This window comes from Rhinolophus sinicus, chromosome 12 (assembly GCF_057876585.1).
Source record: "Rhinolophus sinicus isolate RSI-liver-muscle chromosome 12, RSI-T2T, whole genome shotgun sequence".
Taxonomy (NCBI): domain Eukaryota; kingdom Metazoa; phylum Chordata; class Mammalia; order Chiroptera; family Rhinolophidae; genus Rhinolophus; species Rhinolophus sinicus.
The window spans coordinates 43200915-43220415 of record NC_142512.1 but is presented as its reverse complement, the minus strand read 5'-3'; the positions used below and the strand labels follow the sequence as shown (position 1 = coordinate 43220415).

The 19501-nt window shown below is 41.1% G+C and overlaps 1 protein-coding gene and 2 long non-coding RNA genes across 5 annotated transcripts in view; 1 reads left to right on the top strand and 2 right to left on the bottom strand.

Moving 5' to 3' along the window:
• Nucleotides 1–718: 718 nt before the first annotated feature.
• On the bottom strand, nt 719–14740 carry LOC109448063 (uncharacterized). 2 transcript variants are annotated; one of them, XR_002137460.3, is made up of 4 exons: nt 14414–14740; nt 10069–10210; nt 7809–7929; nt 719–2148 (listed from the first exon to the last, which is right to left on the bottom strand). It is a non-coding gene; the product is annotated as an uncharacterized LOC109448063 (long non-coding RNA). The 2 variants fall into 2 exon arrangements; XR_012492144.2 differs by lacking the exon at nt 10069–10210 and having other exon boundaries at nt 14488–14740.
• A 96-nt stretch (nt 14741–14836) lies between these two features.
• LOC141568919 (uncharacterized) lies at nt 14837–19042 on the bottom strand. The gene is made up of 4 exons (XR_016018081.1): nt 18757–19042; nt 18242–18394; nt 16092–16488; nt 14837–15073 (listed from the first exon to the last, which is right to left on the bottom strand). It is a non-coding gene; the product is annotated as an uncharacterized LOC141568919 (long non-coding RNA).
• An 87-nt stretch (nt 19043–19129) lies between these two features.
• NSF (N-ethylmaleimide sensitive factor, vesicle fusing ATPase) overlaps nt 19130–19501 on the top strand; it is a 126797-nt gene continuing 126425 nt past the window's right edge. For both annotated transcript variants that reach the window (XM_019732985.3, XM_074320757.2), the window contains exon 1: nt 19130–19267. In XM_019732985.3, the coding sequence (XP_019588544.1) occupies nt 19256–19267 (12 nt within the window). In that variant the 5' untranslated portion in view covers nt 19130–19255. The remainder of the gene's footprint in view (nt 19268–19501) is intronic.

The window sequence follows — 19501 nt, the reverse complement described above, 5'->3', positions numbered from 1 at the left end:
TCTGTAAAGTTTCTTCTTATATTTTCTTCTAGGAATTTTATTGTTTCAGATCTTACATTTAAGTCTTTAAGCCATTTTGAATTTATTTTTGTATATGGTGTAAGGAGGTGGTCCAGCTTCATTTTTTTGCACATGTCTGTCCAGGTTTCCCAGCACCATTTATTGAATAGACTGTCTTTACCCCACCATAAATTCTTGCTTCCATTGTTGTAGATTAAATGACCATATAGGCATGGATTTATTTCTGGGCTCTCTATTCTGTTTCATTGATCTATGTGTATGTTTTTATGCCAGTACCATGCTGTTTTGATTACTGTAGCCTTGTAGTATAATTTGATGTCAGGTACCATTATACCTCCCACTTTGTTCTTATTTCTCAAGATTGCCGAGGCTATCTGGGGTCTTTTATGGTTCCATAAAAATTTTAGGATTATATGTTCTATTTCTGTGAAAAATGTCCTTGGTAGTTTAATAGGAATTGCGTTGACTATGTATATTGCCTTAGGCAGTATGGACACTTTAACTATGTTAATTCTTCCTATCCATGAACATGGTATGTGTTTCCATCTATTTATATCTTCTTTAATTTCTTTCTTCCGTGTCTTATAATTTTCTGAGTACAGTTCTTTTACTTCTTTGGTTAAATTTATTCCGAGGTATTTTATAGTCTTTGAAGCAATTGTAAATGAGATTGTTTTCTTAATTTTTCCTTCTGATATTTTATTTTTGGTATATACAAATGCAACTGATTTCTGAATATTAATTTTGTATCCTGCTACTTTACTAAATTCATTTATCAGCTCTAATAGTTTCTTGATGGAATCTGTAGGGTTCTCTATATATAGTATCATGTCATCTGCATATGACAATTTTACTTCCTCCTTTCCAATTTGGATGGATTTCTTTTTCTCAGACAAGACAGTTTTCACAGCAAAATTCAGCACCAGCTTGGAGGTAATATCAGGAGTTGCCCAGAATTCTGTCCCCCAAATGAACCGCTTGATTCTCTCACAAATTCTCAGAACTCACAGGTGTAGTTCTGGGAACAGAAACTAACCAAAACCAGAAGTCATACTAAGATACCGTACATAGTGACGATTCCATCCCGGGAGTAAAACCTCCTGCTTTGAGCATAGAACATTCAGCACAGAGCAAACAAAGTGGGAGTAGCAGTCTCAGGAGCCTGAAACCTGAGGTGGTAACACAAGGACTCAAACATGACTGTCACCTTGCTTCCTTTACCCAGACTCTTCGCTTGACTGTGTGGCCCCAATAAAGAGCCTTCACCTCATTCTGGGTTGCTACCCCACATGATCTCCATTTGGCAAATAAGAGGCAAATGACAGAAGGAGCTAGCATAAGGAGAGGACTGGATAATTTCATACTGTTATTGGAATCTGGGTATTCTAGTGAAAAAGATCACTGATTCCTTGAAATAAAGCACATAAACCAGGAAGTCGAGGCTGGAATATAACTTAAGGGAAAAGTTCAAATGCGAATTTCAAACCAATGGTAAGCAAATGCCTTTTCTCTCTTGAGGACCGTTTGCTTTAAAGCACTGAAAAGTGAGCTGCTAGCTCTGGCAGTGATGGGAAAGAAGGACAGTTCCTTCCTTTTTATAGATACCAGCTATGCAGAGACAACAGAGCCAGGGCTGCACAACTGAACTCGGTCCTCGCACCCACTCTCCTCCTCCTTTGCCCCATGAAGACCACTCTGGCTAGTGCACAGGTAAGCCCTTAGGATTCCTCCATCAACTGTAGAAAGAATCATCAAAGCTACTGAAATGAAAGGCAGCATTTAAAACATAACACTGTTTTTTCTTAAAATGTTGACTGCTTTTCTTAGAGCATTATGCATGCACGATGTGAGAAAGCTGCCCCCACTCCCAGCCACACATCCACGCTTGGCTCCTCACACACACACCCATGCACAAAGAAGAGGCCAACTGATTTTGCCATGATGCTCAGGGAATGGATTGCTCCCAATCACTTCCGGTTTTTGAGCTGGTTGGAGAGCCAGTCCAGGCCTTCTTAAAGCCCATCTTCATGGGGCACAAGTAGCCTGAATGCACCAGTTTTTCTGGCGAAGGGAATGTAAGCCAAACTTGTCTGTTACCTCTGCTGTGTTCATAGCACTGGGGAGATCCTTGAAAGAGAATATTCAAAAGTCAGTTTACAATGTTGTATTCATATAATGAAATATTACACTCTTCCCCCAAAACCTGTCCCAACCCACAGTCGTATCTCAGCTGATGGCAACCCTAGTCTTCCAGTGGCTCAGGCCCCAAACCTTGAACTCATCCATTTTTTCCTCTCTCTCTCTCTCTCTCTCTCTCTCAACTCTCACAGTCCCACGTTAGGAAATCCTACTGGCTCTGCCATCAAAACACATTCAGAATCTGACCACTCTCACCACCTCCACAGCCACCCCCGATCTCACCACCGTCTTTTCTCACTTGGATTACTGACGTAACCTCCTAATTGGTCTCCTGCTCCTGCTTCAGCTCCCCTAAAGTGTATCCTCCACCCAGCGGTCAGTGAAAATCAGATCAAGTCATTCTTCCGTCACAATCCTGCAACAGCTCCCGCTGTCTTGGGGTCAGGGTCATTATGATGGTCTGCAAGGCCTGCATGACCTCTGCCCCATGACCTCTCCAAACTCATCTCCTTAATCTTTTTAAATACAGCACTTAGCACATGTGACTATACATTTACTTATTTAGCACGTTTTTTATTACCCATCACCTCTAACTAGAATGTAAGCGTTAGAGGGCAGAATCTCTATCATGTTCTCTGATGTATCCCCAGTGCCTAGAATTGCGCCTGGCACATAGTAAGCTCAAACTAAATTTGAGTAAGCTGGCATTCAAGAATAAGGCAGATCTGATGAACTGACATGGAAGAACGTCAGAGATATGCTAAGGGGAAAAGCAGGTTGCAAAACAGAATGTAGGCTATGCTCTTCAGAACTTAAATATGAATGCAACCATGTAACTGCTTATATAGGCAGAGAAAGTTATATCTCTAGAAAGAGAGGTAAGAAACTTAGCAATGTTTTACTCTGAGGAATGGGACTAAAATATTTCACTTCACTTGATATTCTGAACTATTTGCATATCTATACCATGAACATGCTCTGTTTTTATAATTAAAAAAAATAATTTGTTATTTTCTTTTTTGAAAATCCAACAAACAGTAGGGTAACGCTTGAGTGTATGTCGGTCAGAATATCCTGGGAATGTTATATGGTCAGGGCCAGAGCCCACACAGTCCAACGGGAGGGATTCAAAGAGTGATAGGAAGGCAAAGGAATCACACACCATGTCCTAAGAAAAACAATTGCTATTACTGGGGACATTCTACCTAGAGAAGACTCATTGCGGGGACTGACAGCTGTCTTCAAATATCTAAAGGGCTCTGACATAAAGAGGTATAACTAGTTTTATGTAGCTCTATAAGCAGATTGGAGGTCAGTGGGCAAAACGTACAGGAAGTCAACGTGATAACGAGTCAACAGAAGTGAAGGTACAATAAGCTGCCTCAGGACGGCCTCCTGTGAGTGGAGGTATTCGCGCTCAGCTTAAGCCGCCACTTGTAGGGACATGGCATTAGGGGCGCTGCTGCTAAGGAAAGGGCAGTGAGATGACATGAGGTTCCTTCTTTGAAATTTCACCACTATGTCTGAGAGGGAAAACCAATCTGGCCCTCCGTCCTTTCCCTCCATGATCCCCGGCCCACTCAGCCACTGCCTCCCACTCGGGCGGACGGGAGCTCTCACAGCTTCTGAATGTTTGGGGCCTGCGTGTGAGTCAAAGCATGCATGTTATGGCACAGATGTTTTTTCAAAACATTTAAAACATCCAAAACACCCCTCAAATATTAAAACGCTACCAGCAGCTCTGGACTCTGATCATCACTAAGTAAACCAGGTTATCCAGAAATTTGAAGAGATCTTTAGATCATTAGTCTCCAGTGCAAAACGGACAGGGTGGAAGCTGGCATATCATCCCTTTGCCATTCTTAATAAAAATAAAGATTTATAAATATTTAGGTCCTACTTTATACTCTGCTTTGTATGTATCCTTACATGAGAAACAAAAGAACCTAGCATCAGACTGACTACACTTTTGAACTAAAAGAACCTAGAAAAGGTAAATGTACACATGAATAGTATACTGTAATTTGTGGGGGGTTTTTAATTAAAGTTTATTGGGGTGACAACTGTTAGCAAAGTTACATAGATTTCAGGTGTACAATTCTGTATTACATCATCTATATATCACATTGCGTGTTCACCACCCAGAGTCAGTTCTCTTGCAATTCATTTTTTAAAGGGGGAGGGATATATATCTATAGCTGCTTGTATTGCATAAAATATCTTTGGGCGGATATACAAGAAGTGAAAGTTGTTGTCTACAGGAGGGGGACTGGGCCGATAGGAGACTGGAATGAGCCAGTGCCTTTTCATTATATAGTTTTATTTCTTTTTTAATTTTGAACCATATAAATATATTGCTATTTAACAAATTAAAATAACCTACAATCAAAGAGAAAACTCTTTCCATGTGAGAACTAATGGACCATTTTATGCATTCTCTACAATGTCATCAACTAAGGAGTCACACAAACAGTTCAAATTCCAGTCTATCCAAGTGAAACCTACACACAGTTAAGTGTCTTAATAGAGAGCTAAACGCTTTCACTAAGTCTGTCATATTCAATATACTGATGAAAAAGAAAATTTTTATTAAAAAAGACAGCCTGACCTTTGAGAAGTTGGCAGAAAAAATAGGGACAGCATCCAAGACTACTTGTGGCTGAGACACCTGGACCCACCACAGATAGCAAGTCCATTCTTCAAATAGGCCCCATTTGCTAATTTCATGATGAGTCTAAATGACCTGCCCTAGGGTCCTAGAATATAGCCAGTTTCCCTCTATCAAAGGAATAGTTACTGAAATTCAGTAAAATCAGACTTGTTATAAATAGAAGATTGAGAACAAAAAGGTATTTCTACTTGGTGATTTAATGTGCCAAGTAAGCATAGGATAGGCAAAAGGAATCCTGCCAGGGAATGAAGTAAAACCTCTGACAATTTGGGACCTGTGAAGGTTAATTTCATGTGTCAACTTGGCTGGGCCACTGGGTGCCCACATATTTGGTTAAACATTACTCTGGGTGTGTCCCTGAGGGTGTTTCTGGGTGACATTCACATTTGAATCAGCACACTGAGTAAAGCAGATTGCCTTCCCCAAGATGGGGGGCCTCATCCAATCCACAGGAGGCCTGAATAGAACACAGAAGAGGAAGAAGAGAGAACTCACTCTCTCTGCCTGTCTTGTAGCTGGGACATTGGTCTTCTCCTGCTTTGGATTGGAATGTACAATCCTGAGTACCCAGCTTGCCAACTGCAGACCCTGGGACTACTCAGCCTCCGTAAACATGTGACCCAATTTCTTATAATAAATCTCTTCATATATTTAAATCCATCCACCCTATTGGTTTTGTTTCTCTGGAGAACACAGACAAATACAGGCTTCCATCTGAGTGTCTGCTACCTTCTAGCCATAAAACTAAGCATTTTACAAAATTAATCTCATTTAAGCCAAGTGATCCAGCATAATGGTATTACCTCCATCTTACAGTTAAGGAAATTGAGACAGAAAAAGATGACTTAACTTTTCCAAGGTTTCATAGCAGAGCTGTGGTTCAAACCCATGTTTTCTAGTTTTTATACAGGAGGAATTACAATGGTTTGGCCAATATGGCAAGTGCCAATCCAAGATAAATGGCTCCTCTGAGCTCAAAAAGAATATTGTCTGCAATGGATTAAACACAGCAATATAAACACCTAAGAGTCCTCATGAAAGTCGCTAGGGCATTAAGTCATTTCACTGAAAATCAATAAAGGGAAAGAATTAAGCATTTTCCCTGCATTTCTTGTACAAACTAGATTTCAGAGAAACCAAATTATTTAATACGGGAATTCGCTGTTTATAAGAATTTTAGCTAATAAACGCAGAAGGGATGACAAGATCTATAAAAACCACCATTTTGTAATTCCTAATGAAATAATGGATCTAGGTAATAGTCTTCAATGGATGCTAAAACCATTGGGTGAAAGGTTAATGGGGAGCTTCATTTTGGGGGAATTAGGTTGAGACCATCTGAACCCACTTATCACTAAAAGTGTGACAACCACACTTCTGTGTTAAGATGTGATACCTAAGTGGAAGTACATAGCACCACTTATAAAGTATTCTTGCCCCCAAAATGAACCAGAATCTAATTAAGCCCTAAAATAAACTACCGTTTTATAGGATATCCATAGAGAGGCAAACAAGTTAAATGAAACCACGATAATTAGCCAAATCAAGAATGTGGGATAAACACCTAACAACAAAAAAAAGGCACAGAAAAAAGGGAGGAAGGAGTGTTGTAGAATAAGAGACTAAAGAGACATAACAGTGGAATGCAAAGTGTGAACTTTGATCCTAATGCAAACAAATCAAATGTAGAAAGGACATATTTGATACAATTGGAAAAATTTAAACAAGAACTGGTTACTAAATATTCAAGAATTATTGTTAATTTTGGAGGCATGATATGGCACGGAGATTATGTTTAAAAAAAACAGAAAAGGCCTTATCAGTTAGAAATAAACACTGAAGAATGTATAAGTAAAAGGCTTCATGTCTGGGATTTGCTATAATATACTCTGGGCAAAACATCAATTGATAACTGTTGAAGTTGGGTGATCGGTATATGGGGGCTCGTTATGTAGCCTTTCTTTCTTTGTATTTGTTTTAAATTTTCCACTAAGTAAAAAAAAAAAAAAACAATGAGCGCACTATTTTGAGGAAAGACATTCTAAAATCTATAAGCTGAGAAAATAACTAGAGCTAAGTGCTAAAGGTAATAGCTAAAATAATGATATAACATACAAAGCGACAGCTGACTTGGGTATTTGGTCTGAAAAGACTGAAAATATGTCTGTACTATGAAACGCATGCAATGAAAACACCATCAGTAGCAGAAACTTCAAAATTAAATGACTCCAAATAAATTCTAAAGAGTAATTTGTAGATGCCATATGGTTATGATTCTACATGAGAATCAGGGTGTAAAAACAATGTGACTAGTTTATGAATATCTTGACAGGCAATATTCTGTAAGGTATCATTTATCCAAAATATAACCAATGAAAGAAACTCAAATAGATTGATTAAACGGGGTGGGGGGGGGAGGGACACATTAAAACCTTTATCTTGAAGAAACCAATGATAAAAAATCCAGTAATGACCTGGGGTACTCATGCCTACTCAGGTACTTGCACAATAGTAGGGCAGCAGGGAGGGCTGTGACCACACAAGACGCTGGGATTTGGGATTTGGGGTTTCAGCCATCTTTGTTCATCTCTTTCTCTCCAGAGGCATGATTTTTAGATATTCTCAACAGGTTTAAAAGAGTTTACTGAATTCAAATTCTTCAAAAACTCATACTTCATCTAAGGTACATATAACTCTCAAACAAAACATGAAATTCATCATAATAACCATTTTCTAACCATTTCTTTTTTAAGAGGAGTTTCTTACGTAGGCCATTAAAGCCTAAGGACTTTTTCTAGGAACGCAGGGACCATTTCTCAAAAAGAAACCTCTCCAGTGAGTGTAGTGGGCCATCAAAAGAGAAGGAATGACTGATAGTCCAAATAAAACAGAGAACCACAAGGTTTTGCTTCAAGCATCCATCTTTAGACACATTTAATATAAACGGCTCCAAAGCTATAGACTAGATAACCCTTACCTTAGTGTCCTTGAAGTAATGTCTCCAATAAAATCACAAAGTAAGTGATTTTGCAATGGCTACTGACATCCCAGATTGTGAAGCTGATTATTTTTATATTCCACCATCTCCACACTGGAATCTAAATTGAAAAGATGGAGAATTTCTAATGAAGACTTCTGCTGATTGAACAATCCAAATCAAAATAATTTCAACCAACATTTGGACAGCTTTAACATTTGGACTTTAAATTTAGAAAGTAGCTTGCTAGTCAAAGATTTGTAACTTAAAAAGCAATGTGTAAGCTTGCTCTCCCATTTATCATGACAGGTGTCTCAAACCTCTACTCTCTCCAACCTCCAACCTTGTACCTCTCTCTTCCTCTCAGTAAAAGACCTTACAGTGCAATTCAGAACAAACAGAAGCCATTAATGGGACTGACTTTCACTTCACACGACACAATGTAGAAACCTTCCTACGTCTTCACCCATGCTTTTCTCCCTCCCTTTTGGAACAATAGAAGGGGCAGCTATCTGATGCCAGTTCCATCCACCTATATGCCGGATGCAATCTACCCACGTTGTCTGGAATCTCCCTACTGTTATTCTCTCCCCGCTTCCAAATATCTCCAACCTGTTCTCCTTAGCATGCGTAGTGAAGTCTTTGACATCTCTCAAAACAAAAACAAAAACAAAAACACCTTTCCTTAATCTCCCACCTTCACCGGCTACCACCCTCTGTTTTCCCTTCCAAAGTCAAACTTTTCTAAGAAGTTTAGCTGCAGTCACTGCACCTGCTTTGTCACCTCGCTCATTAACACTTTAGTTCTGCTTCACCGTGTTCCGTATCTGGTCTCACCAAGGTCAGCAGCGATCACCGTATCAATGAATCCACAAACGTTTTCCAGTTCGGATAAATTTGACTATATCTGACACTACTGCTCACTCCCATCTTGCAACTCTTCCCTGGCTTCCCACTTTCCTTCAATTTCTATGGCTGCGCCTTCTCAGTCTCCTTAGTGAGCTCAGCCACATTCAGTTGACCCTTACACGATGGAGTTCCCATGACTACATCCTGCCGCATCCATTCTCCTCTTTCCACACCCCGCTACGTAATCTCAGTCACTCCTGGGGTTTCATGACCATCACTGTGCTAACAACTCTCAGATTTACATGACCCCAACCCAAATCTCTCTTCTGAGCTTCAGGCTCATAATCCAACCTCCTACCCAACATCTTTGGTTAGATGCCTCAAAGGCTCCAATAAAGCGCATGTCAAAAAAAAAAACACAAAAAACTTAGGACTTCCACCCGCTCAGCCTGCCAGCCCCTCAGTGACTTCATTCCACAAGCTGGGGACCTAGGAGGCATCCCTGACATGCCCAAATCTCTCACTACCAAAATCTCAATACCAAATTGTATCAGTTCAACCTTCTAAATATCTAAGTTACCGCAATCCAAGAGACCATCCATTCTGGTGTCAATTACTGAAAAGCCAAACTGATCTCCCCGTAGCCACTCTCCCTCTCTCAATCATTCACCATTTTCTAATCAAAGCTCTCAAAAACACATAATGTGGTCATATTGCTTCTTCACACGTGTTTTATTGAAATATTTAAAATGTAATAAAAATAAATCTCTCCTTGGCTTCCCACACCCATATCCCCAACGTGGCTGTCAAGACCCACCATCACCTGGGCCTGCTCAGTTTCAAATCTCACTTCTAGTCATACCTTGTATTAACCTGACAGCGAGGACAAAGAACATGTCTATCATTATAGAAAGTTCTATTGGCCAGCACCAGCCTATTCAAATATAACGAAATCTTTACCTTACTCATAAAACAAAATAAACTTCAAATGGATGAAATAATGTTCTTATAAATAAAATGAAAATAACCCATAAAATTAGCAGGAGAAAATATTGGTAAATATTTTTTATGATCCTGAAGTGGAGAAGACATTTCTAAAATTGATACTGAAACCAAAAGAAGAAAAACAAAATGGTGAATTTGGCTACCTGATCATTTTAAACCTCTGTGTGGCAAAATGCAGAAAAAACAAAGTTGGAAGGCTGGAAAACAACTGACACATGACAAGAGTTGTTCCTGACCCATGATGTCGTTCTTTAAATCATTAAGAGACAGATAAACATCCCAACAGAAAAACAGCTGAGCAATATTAAAAATAAGTCACAGAAGAACAAATACAAATTGCCAATGGATGTTTGAATATATTCACTCATAATAAAAGAAATTCCAATAGAAGCCCAGTGTTCTTCACCTATCACACTGGCAGATTCCTCAGAGAAATGAACACTTTTTATAGTTGGTGACACAACCTTTTTGGAGAGCAGTTTGGCAATGTGTGTCCACATTTAAAATGTCCATGAGTTTTAACATGGCAAGTGCCCCTCCAGGGATAACTGCAAGGAGATAGAATACATGTTTGCAAAAATGTTAAAGATGCATCATTTACAAAAACAAACCGTTGCAAATAACCTAATCATCCAACAATGGAAATTTGTTAAAAATATAGCTATATAATGGAATACTACCCAATTATTAAAATTTGATGTTGATCTGTATCAGATTATTTAAGCCCCCAAATTTAGTGCCTTAGAACAGTGATTCCCTCCCCAACAAACAGTTCTGTGGGTTGCCTGGGCTTCCTCTTGTGGCTGCATTCAGCTACTGAGTCACTTGGCAACTGGGCTGGGACTCTCTCTTTTCAGATGGTCTTTTTATCCTCAGAGAGCATTGAGCATCCTCTGAAGGTGGTGGCAGTGTGCCAAGAGGACAAGCCCCAAGGCACAAGCACTTATCAAATCTTTGAATGACATTTACTGATGTCCTCTTGGCAAAGCAAGTCAAGGTGGCCAAGCTCTGCATCACTGTGGAAGGGGACTGCACAAGGGTGTGGATACTGAGGGACTCGATTCCTTGGTATTCAATTCGTTCACCAGTTATGTACTGAGCATCTACTATGTGCCAGGCATTTGCCAGGCACTGGGGAAAGTGGTGAATAAGACATACATGATTCTTGCTCTTAGTGTTGGGAGGAAGGGACACAGTGAGCAAGCAATGACAAATGTGCTGAGAGTTACTTTACAGTTCTGGTTGCTATGGAAACTTATAACAAGGGGAAAACCAGTCCAAGGGGTCAGGAAAGGTGACCCTGAGCAATAATGTTTTAAACTGAGACCAAAAGAATGAGCTGGCATTAGCTAACGGGGGAGGGAGCTAAGGAAGAAGGCAGGAAAGCATTCCACAGAGAGGAAATGACATAAACAGAGGTCCAAACATTTTGTTTAATGCAAAGTAAATAGGAAAACAGTGTGTGTATGATTTTACAAAGATATTCACCAAAATCTTAATAGTGGAGTAGTTTTTTAAAACTTGTCTATATTATTCTATACATATGAAATTATAGGCACATAAATTATTTTTATAATTGGAGAAAATTTATCAATTATGCTATTTTTATTTGAATTAGTAATATTTTTTAAATTGTGGGTATGAACATTTTCTCCATCTGGTTTCCTCCGTCTTCAAATGTTGCAATCTCTGAAGCTCCTGCCCAAATTGGAAGTTGATCATTCGGTTCTTGTGCCTACTCCAACATTCAGAACACTGACATTCACATGCCATCCTGTGGAGCCTATTCTCACTCTGGAGTTTGGACACAGAAGCAGTTCTTAAGGCAAAAATTAAGTCCTGTCAGAATTGCGTTTGCAAAACCCTTAAACAGCCCACAAAACACAGTGCAGGTTCCCAGGAAGAATTACATGCCAGATTGTTCTATAGCATTGGAACAAATCAGATTCTTCAGTTGGACACCAGTTCAAGTAGTTGGCTTGAGCCAGAGTGAAGGGGGTGAAAGTCTGCATCTTTAAAGACTAGGCGCATACTCAGTGTGGAGAGATGTTTCCACTTAGAAAGGCAAGATGGAATGAAAACTGACTCCATCTGAGGCTCAGGCTGGGACACATGCTGAGAAACGGAGGGTATAACTGCCCTCACTGTTTTAATCATTATTATCTTTTTCTTTTTTGCCAAGCAGATAGGGTTAAATTTGCTTAGCCTACATGTGTTCATATGACTCCCCTGTAAACCTAGGAATGTGCTACAGATATCAGGGAGCAATTAGGAAAGTAAATACTACATGGTTTTTGTCCTCAAAAAGTTTATGCTGTTGGGACGAACAAGATTTTTAAAAAGAAATATACAATAATATAAGCAGCATGTAAAAGTAGAACATGCTAAATTGTAAATTGGTCTTGTCACAGGTCGTTAACATGCCTATTGTAGGGACAGCAGTCACAAAATCTCTCAGCTTCAATTTATACAAGACGGTGGTTTTTCCTACTCCACCCAAACCCACCATAAGAATCTGCATCTCTTCTTTCCCAAACAGATATTAAACAGTTTTTCAAAAACATTCCACTGTCATTGAATTCTGTTAGCTTTATGACAAGAAAGGCAAGTCAAATAATTGTTCTTTGCAGAGATATACAAACTACACAAAATACAGGTCTCTTACTAGAGGTGGCATCATCGAGTAAAATTTAAACAATTTTAAGTACAGTTTGCCAATAAGTAGTAGTGTCTTGTTTTCAAAAGGAAACTCAACTAAGCCTTTAGAAAACTCTCTTTTTCCACTGCAGTTTCCAAGTAGGATATGTGGAAGCACAGTCTCAGTGCGACCACTATGGTGGCAGGCTTCAGTCACCTTAAGTATGGAAACAATGCCCCAATAAATTCATCTAAATACTCCTCCCCCCCCACCCCCCTCCCCCAACTCCAGTTCAAGCCATTGTTTCTCAGTCTAGTTGTGTAGGACACAGCTCCCTGGCCCATGCTCCTATTTTTGAGCCTTGCGCTCAGGCTCACGATGGCTGCCGGCGACCTCGTCGTTGGGAGCACAGAGCTCCAACCACCTGAGCCACCGGGCTGGCCCCATCTAAACTCTCTTGAAACGAAACTTATGAAGCAGAGAACCAGTTTATTTTACATATGTGAAGCAAAGTTCTTAAAGTAGGTTAAATAGCAATATCTCTTAGAAATTTAGTAGTTTCCCTTGGCTAGCAGACAATATCAATACTCAGAAAACAAACTAAGAATTTTCAGAGGTGAGGAAATACAGCATTGGGAAACTGCACTACAATCAGATAAATTAACTAGGCAAAAGTTGAGGCCATACCATAGTATCCAGGGTTGACCATCGCCTTACTCTCAACCAATTTTTTGAAACTTTCTATTGAAATATAATTTACACACGGATATAAAAACATGTCACACATGATAACTGTACAGTTTAATGAAATGTCATGAACCAAATCAAAAAGAGGATTACGAGTGATCCAGATCTCCTTGTACCCCTTCCCAATCATTACCCCTCAAAAGGTAATCACTATATTAACTGACTTCCAACAGCATAAATGTTCAGTATTTTATTTTTCATAGAGTGCAGGATAGATTCTATAAAGGAAGGCAATATTAAAGACAGACTAGCTTTGCAGAAATTTACAGTCTTTTTAACACATCAGCCTACTTGTAGTGTGAGCTTGATATTCTAATTAAAGACTTAAAAGCTAGTATTGTGTCTTCGCCTCTAACTAAGCTCCTGGAAGTCTACAAAGATTCTTCAAAAAGAACAAAATCACACATCCTTGTTCCAAATACTACAATTTCCCTTTTAAACTGCTAACCAAAGCAAAGCTTGCTCCTGGGCAGAGCAGAGGGAAGATACAACAGGGACAGCCAATCTATTCATCCTGCTGCTAGTGACCTCAGAGGGGAAGTCACCAAATTCCAGAGGCCCTACCTCTGAGAATCAAGATTCCTACAGTAGCTTAACATCCTGAATGATGTCCAAGCACACACCATGCCATTCTACGACCAGATAAAAGGAACACATTTATCCTGTGCATAAATGAGCTATAAGGGAACTGCTGCAACCAAGCAATGAGGCATGCTTTAACCCTTCAGAAAAGGTCTATAGAGAGTATATGAAAGTCCAGGACCTCATAGCACTCAAAATCTTGTTGGGCGACAACACTATAGAGATTTCTTGTCTCGCAGATAAGAATAAACTGTAAGGAACATGCTGTGAGAAGGTACTTCCCACTTAGCTGCCCTGTGAGGCAAATACTCCTGCTCGATTACCCCTCCTAAACACACATAATACACCTCCGAGGTTCTCCCTCCTGCTTTCCCTTTTCCGCCTTTTCCTACTCATATGCCAGAGGCACCCAAACCCCGCCACACCGAAGGAGCCTCTCCGGAGGAAGACGCCGCCGACCGCGGCGCCTCTTTGGCACGTTCAGTCTCCCCTGCCACAAGCACTAATTGTCTAACAGGGAGAATCAGAGGCAAGACCTGCAGGGTACGCAGAGCGGGTGGGCGAGGTGCGCGCCGGGTCCCGGGGAAAGCCTCCGAAAGCCTTTCCCGCCCGGCTAGCAGGCTGCTCCCTCAACCTGACAGCCCTTGGGAAAGCGGAGGGCGCTTGGATCCCCAGAGCCTCTGCCCTACACAGGGAGAAGGGAAAGGGAGCCGAACCCCTCTCCACAGGCCACCCGCTGCTCTCTAGTTCCCTGCCAGCGGACGGTGCGGAAATCCAGCGAGACCTTAAGTACTGCTGTCCCTTAGCCCCAGCCCGCGACTCAACTTCGCCACTCCTACGTCTCAGTGCTATCCTCACCGCAGGCTGTAGCAGTTCCGCTGCACTCTGCAAGATGGTTGGTGACTGGAGCGGGGGCGGGAACAGCAACCAACCAATCACCCGCCCTCTTGGAGCTTTCGTACCAATGAGCTCGAAATTTCGTGAATGACGACATTCACGAAATGAGCCTGGCGGGAGGAGGCCCGCCCCTCAATACCTAAACTACTGCAGGAAGCTCTGGAAATGCCGGATTCACCTTCCAATGACAGCTCATCAAGTCCCGGCGAAACCTGCCCACGTGCCCTGCCCCAATGCTGCGTGCGACCAATAAGAACTAACCTAACCCAGAGATGCATTCGGAACAACCGGGTGGGGGCATGGGGTTGGGGTTAATAAAAAAAGGGTTGTTAGTGTTTCGTTTGCTTATTTGATAATAAAAAAAAAAAAAAAAAGTAAATGTTGGTTCAATTTTCATTTCTTTGATTACTTGTCATTTTTTCCAAAATTTTAATAGTATTTTTATTTCCTCTATAAATTATCTATTCATGTCCTTCTGCTAATTTCCAAGGCATAGATGTAAAGTTGTTTTGCCAGCAACTATGAACATTGTTTGAGTCATCCCAACCTGCAAAAAAAGGTGAAACAGCAAAGATAACATTTTTACCTACTACTGTTTGTACCTATAGAAGGAATATTGGGGCTAGTAATAGGGCTTTATCCCTCCACTCCTCACAATCTGAGAATATGCATTGTTTTCCCAAGATATTCATCGTGCCTACGAATGAAACAAAGTCCCTACCCACATGACACTCAATTATTAAAGGATTACAACCATATAAACACACATATATTTATATATATATGTTTTATACATACATATTTTTTAATAACATGCATGGGGAATACATAGGGGAGGACTAAAAGAAAATAGACCTAATTTATTGGTGACTGTATTCAAGAAGTGGGGTTGTGACTTCTTTTAAGTTATTGAAAGAAAATATTGTACTGATTTTATAATGCAAAACTCAACTTTTTCAAAAATACAAAACATGATTAGGAAGGAGGTTTAATTGAAATCATGAAAGCTGTTCAGGGGAAGTTTATCAAACTCAACTGTGGTGACTCAATAAAGATAAATTGCTCATGGTGATATTGATTCAGTGGGGTTTTTTTCCTTAATAGAAAACACTTCTTGTCAATGTTGTTTGTACAGCATGGAAAGTACAAAGTGCTCTTGGGAGAAGCAGAGATCATTTCACTCTGAGAAACATCTTATTTGGAGATAGTTCCCCATCTCTGAGTTAGACTGCACAATTGGTTAAGTGTTATTAGTATTAGTTATAGTACTCTTGGTAGTGGTAATATCTGCTGTGTAACCACTGGGTCAGGTGCTGAATGTATTATGTATCTATGATAATTATCTAATTCTCATGTGACAACATTTGAGTTTATAGAGTTTAAATGTTGCACAATATACCCAGAATACCTTCCGTCAAGTATTACTGAAGTTATCCCTCTATTCTGGTCACACTTCTGCTCAAGAGATGTCTTCTCCCTCTCTTGGAAAGCACTGCTGTACATGTTTCTTGCCCTAGGAACAGCCCTCGGGTAAACTTGCCCTTAGGAGAAACCTTAAGACATACCTGCACTTTTTCTCAGGGGCCCTCTGGAAAGCTGTCACAGGTAGCCAATATAGTCATCCCAGTCAGCTATGGTTTGTGGGCCTCGAGTGTCTTAATGTTCTAGGAAGTGCAGCTACTCCCAGGATACTCTGACTTCCTTTTCTCAAGATGCATAAAAATTCATCAGGCCGGTATCTGAATAATCTCTCTTCAGAGATGCAGGAAGCTCTCTGGACTCACAATGTTAGTATGCAGGGTTAGGCAGCCTGGCAAGTGCTTTGGGGCTTGCACTAAAGGATGGTCTGGTTTCCATAGCAACATTCATTCCGTTCAAGGGAGGATTCTATCATTTCTCTTGCCCACTCAGAATTTTCAAATGAACTGATTTCAGCGACTACGGGTGTTTGTCCATGATCCTCTAAAGAGAAAAAACCTATTTAATAATACTAATACTAAAAATAAGCCCAACAAAAAAAACCTGACTGCAGCTAGAATGCTGCATTGCATCAGCTGATCTTCTGTTCTTTTACAATTCCATATCCTCTCTCCATTTTGTTCCGTTCTCTAGCCTTATCCATCATTTGGGGAAATAGGTTTCTCTGACAGAAAACAAATAGATGGCAACGCTGTCTCCCTAAAACTGGCTATGATGGGGCTGTAAAATGAAGTTTTCAACAAGGCTCCCTGAAAGCCTGGCCTTAGGGCAGGGGTGGCTAACCTGTGTGTTATGATTGGAGGGGCAAGAATAAGGACTGCTATCCACTTAGAGCTCACAATAGAGAAGTCAGTCTCTGAAATTTGGCAATTAGAGATTTGTTTCCTTAGGTTAGGCATTGCTCTCAGGCAGCATGCCTTCAATTGCATTTACTCCTGGGAAGAGTGATATATTAGGTTACTAATGCTAAAAGAACTTGGGAAAGAGAGGAGGTGGTGCAGAGGGAAGGGTACAAAGGGGCTCTGAAGACCACCTTTGTCTGCTTCACAGTGACATCTTCTCCAAAAGGGGTGGTGCAGGTCCTTGCCTGGGTTCTGTGCTCCCTCTCAGGAGGGCAGGGTACCTTGTCTGACAATACTTCCAAGGCTGCATGAACTGGGGGGAGCTGTGACCAGAAAAAGGGAGACAGCAAAAACTGGGGGACAATTATCATTGCAAGGATTGCTCAGAAGGTGATGCCGAATCAGCCCCACTTTGTTTCTAAAACGACCTTGACTATCAGAGCAAGGCACAGATGGGATGGGCAGGCATGTGATGACCTGGAGAAATGTCTCAGAATCTTCTCCAGCTGGACGCTAATCACCTTAAGGACAGGACCTCCTCCGATTTCTTTAGTAGACACTGCAGGGCTGTGCACATCATTCTATTGCATTTATACAACTTGAGAGAGGATACAAAGGGCTCCTTATTATGGGTAGATAAGCTCATAAACTGACACACAGGAACCTCTCCAGCAGACCCATCTTTCCTAGGTGATAAATATTACTCCTGGGTGGAGAGATTAAAGACATTTTCCCTTATAATTTACTTTTCCTAGTAACAAACCTGAGGTATAAATACATTTGCATTATTCTCTGGCCTTGAAAATAATGTCAGATCACTGAACTGAGAGCCAACGTCATCCTTTGGATTTGGTAATTATTTGAATAACAGCTCTTTGATTTATAGATTCAAATTCAAAGTATCAAAAAATGTAAGACACAATCACTAAGTTCATCTAATTACTACACCTCTCACTTTACAAATAAAGAAACAGGGGCTCAGACAGGTGAAGGGAACATGGCGAGTGACTTGCAGAGAAAGGGAAAGGACAAGAACCTGACTCCCCATCCATTCTAATTGTTTTTTATCGCTTTGCAAGTTAATACAAGTGGATCAGAGTTCAAACAGTTCTTTCCTCATAAACTTGCTGATCCACCTGTGATTTAGTTAACATCTGATTTGTCCAACAAAGCACTCTGGTTCTCAGGTACCGTGTGAGGGTTTACGAAACTGGCCTGAATATTTTCTTCTGTCTCTGGCTCATCTTCAAGTCACTTACTCATTTATTAGTTCTTAATTTTAAATTGCCAAGCATGCCCAGCTCTTCTAATTTTTTTTCCTTTCCTTTCCTCATGCTGGGAAAAACTATTTTTTCTAATTAACTGTGAGAAATGAAAGATATAACAAATCCTACCGTTTCTTATTATCTTTTGTAAATATGAAGAGAAATATGAGATATCGGGGGCAATAAAACCATCAGAGAACCCATTTGGCAGAATCACTCTTCTTGCACGATGCCATCTATTCTGATGATGACCAATTCTGAATTTCCAGTGAGGAAATGGTGCTGTAGAAAGTGAACAACATCGAGGTTAAAAAAAAAACAAGACGAAATTTAGGGCATATTTCATTCAAAATCCACTACATATACTGCCTAAAATGAAACGACACTGGGGAATGACAAAGATTGTTAAAGACACAAATTACCTTTATAAATATAATATTTAATAATAAAATAATATAAAAATAAAAATATGGAAATAATCACAATTCATTTTTAAATTAGAAGAAAATATTAACTAGTTTTCCAGGCTACACATAAACTAAGTACCTATATATGTCAACTTGGAGACTTTCCAGCAGCTAGGAAAACAAGTCTGCCTACAGAAAAAAGCCAGAATTCACGCAGAACTTAAATTTAAAACCAACCATTCATTACTGCTCTTCCTTGGGGGCAGGCCAGTACCCGCGCTGGGTGCTCTTACATTTTTAAATTTCAGTGGGTCTGGAAGCATAAAGCTAAATAAAGACCATTAAAGGGCAAAGAGCAGCGGGCAAAGAGATAAGCAGGGGCTCACTGATTAAAACCTCAAAGGCCTCGCTACAAAGTCAGGCGCGAATGGCCAGCTGTGATGAGATTCGAAAAAGAAGCCCTGGAGAGAGAGTCGCTGGCAGACACGTACGCTCCAGAAATAATCACCGCAGCCCCCGACCCCCCAACAGCTCCCGTTCAAAATGGCGCCCCCCGCCCCACCCACCCCCGGCGGCCGCCGCGCCCGCACGCGCCCTGCGGGGACGCGGCCGGGCGCGCGCTCAGCATCACGGGGGCTGCGCGCCTGCGCGAGGCCGGGCAGCGGGCGCGCGCGCGGCGGGGGCGGGCTTTGCATAGAGCCGAGCTGCAGCCGCGAAGCCGGACGTGTCCGCGAAGATGGCGGGCCGGGTGAGTTCCGGCTCCGGAGCCGCGGCTAGAGGCGGGGGCGCCGGGCTTGCGGGCACTCCGAGGTTCAGACGGCCCCAGGGGAGGAGGAGTGGGTCTGAGCAAATGGCTTGTTGGAGGGGGCGGCAGGGCAGAGAAGGGCTTGAGAAGGGGGAGCGGTGGCAGGGGAATAGCCCTCCTCATACATTCCATCCCCCCAAGAAAGCTCCAGGGGAGGTGAACCCCTGGCTTTCCGGA